Source organism: Onychostruthus taczanowskii, unplaced genomic scaffold (assembly GCF_017590055.1).
Source record: "Onychostruthus taczanowskii isolate IOZ18803 unplaced genomic scaffold, ASM1759005v1 scaffold1921, whole genome shotgun sequence".
Classification (NCBI taxonomy): Eukaryota; Metazoa; Chordata; class Aves; order Passeriformes; family Passeridae; genus Onychostruthus; species Onychostruthus taczanowskii.
This window is the reverse complement of record NW_024499153.1, coordinates 1-1,829: the sequence shown is the minus strand read 5'-3', so window position 1 is coordinate 1,829 and position 1,829 is coordinate 1. Positions and strand designations below refer to the sequence as shown.

The window sequence follows — 1,829 nt, the reverse complement described above, 5'->3', positions numbered from 1 at the left end:
GTAACACAGGTAAGCCTGATCAGCCGTTCTCCCTTCCTCCTGAGCTGCTACAAAACAGGGTTTCTCATGTTGCTGGCAGGGCAAGCCAGTGGTTGCTGTGTACCACTCCTGCAGGTGGCTCAGGGCTATGTTTTTGGCTGCCAAGAACATCATGTCCCAGTGAAGTGTTCAGCATTTTCCACTGTATGCAACACGCCTGGTTTTATGCCCGGCATCGGTGGTGTTGTTGTTGTTGGAACCGGTTGCACTTGTCTTGCCATACTTAGCCTTTGTTTTGTGGGTTTAAGGCAGAACAACTTGCAGGACTTGCTGGTCTTGGTTGTTATGTTAGGGCTTCCTTTCCATCGCTCTTATCTCTGCGCTCAAGACTGATTATATCTTTTTTCCCAGTGACAGCTCATTGCACACAAGATGGCCAGTTTTCCATTGCTGTTTCTCGAGATGTGACCCTGCCACCCGTTGCCCTGGACTCAGTGCAACTGGCCAGTGGACACAGTACTGGCTGTGTCCCTGTCCTAACAAACAATGTCTTTGTTGTGTACCAGTTTCCGCTCTCTGCCTGTGGCACTACTTTTCAGGTAAGAGCTGCAGCTGTTGCTAGGCTGGAAGAGCTGGAACAGCCTGACATGGCTTTGGCTGCTTAATGGACATCCTACAGACTTCCACAGGCCAAACGCTGTTCTCCAGCATCATACTGATCCAGCCCGACTTTACCCCAGTGATGGTGCCTATCTGTCATTCCAGATGACTGGAGACCAGGCCATATATGAGAATGAGCTGGTGGCAAGCAGGGATGTGAAGACTGGGAGCCTTGGCTCTGTCACTAGGGATAGCACTTTCAGGTATTACCCTGAGGCTGATGTTGCTGGGTGTCTGGGTTCAATGTCACTAGAGAAATTCCTGCTTGTCACAAGCTCTGAGTTCACATGAGGGCGCTGGAGTAGCTTGAAGAATGGTGTGTCTCTAATTAGTCAGTATAAAGCTGGTGTTGATCAATGACAATCTGCTGATTCTCAAATCTAAACATTAAAAAGAATTTGAAGAATTTGTTAAAAGGAAGTGACAGAAGAAAGGGGATATAACTAATGAAAGCAGATGATAGGTTGCCATATTGGAGAAAAGGGGTATCAGAGTGGCTTTTCTTATTTGCCTGATTTGGAGCTTTCCCACCAGGTTACATGTCCAATGTACTTATTCCATCAGTGGGAGCTCCGTTCCCTTGAGTGTTCAGGTCTTCACGTTGCCACCACTCCCTGCTCTGTCCCAGCCAGGCCCTCTGTCTTTGGAGCTGCATGTTGCCTCAGGTAGGAGAGGTTTGCAGGACCTGCTTAAGGCTCTCGGTGCAGGGCTCTGGTCTCTGATGAGTAACAGTGGAGTATTGATGGGTTAACCCAGCACTGCTTCCCTGCCATGGTGGGAACTTACTGATATGGCTATAAAGGATGCCTATGCCTGTTTCTTCCTGCTTTTAAATGGCTCTTGGGTTTCTTCTGTCCCAGATGGAAGCTATACTTCCTACTATATGGACAGTGACTATCCTGTTGTGAAGACTCTGAGAGACCCTCTCTATGCAGGGGTCAAGATCCTTCAGAGAACAGACCCAGACCTGATTTTAGTTCTGCACCTCTGCTGGGTGGCACCAAGCACCAACCCCCAGCAACAGCAGCAGTGGCCACTTTTGGTGGATGGGTAAGTGACTTGAAAAAAACTTTGGGCCAGGGGAATAACTTGCTCTTTTTCACTGCTTACCTTTCCTCCTCAGGTGCCCTTATGCAGGGGACAACTATCAGACACAGCTGTCCTGCCTGCCTAGTTTCACACTGAAGACA

General features: G+C 48.7%; 1 protein-coding gene across 1 annotated transcript; it reads left to right on the top strand.

Annotated features, from left to right (window-relative positions):
* Positions 1 to 390: 390 nt before the first annotated feature.
* Positions 391 to 1,814, top strand: LOC121334722 (zona pellucida sperm-binding protein 4-like; the record flags this gene model as incomplete). Its single annotated transcript, XM_041402112.1, has 5 exons — positions 391 to 578; positions 745 to 842; positions 1,174 to 1,304; positions 1,500 to 1,689; positions 1,763 to 1,814. Coding segments are annotated over 5 exons (659 nt in total), but the record flags the coding sequence as incomplete, so codon positions are not given.
* Between the last annotated feature and the right edge of the window lie 15 nt (positions 1,815 to 1,829).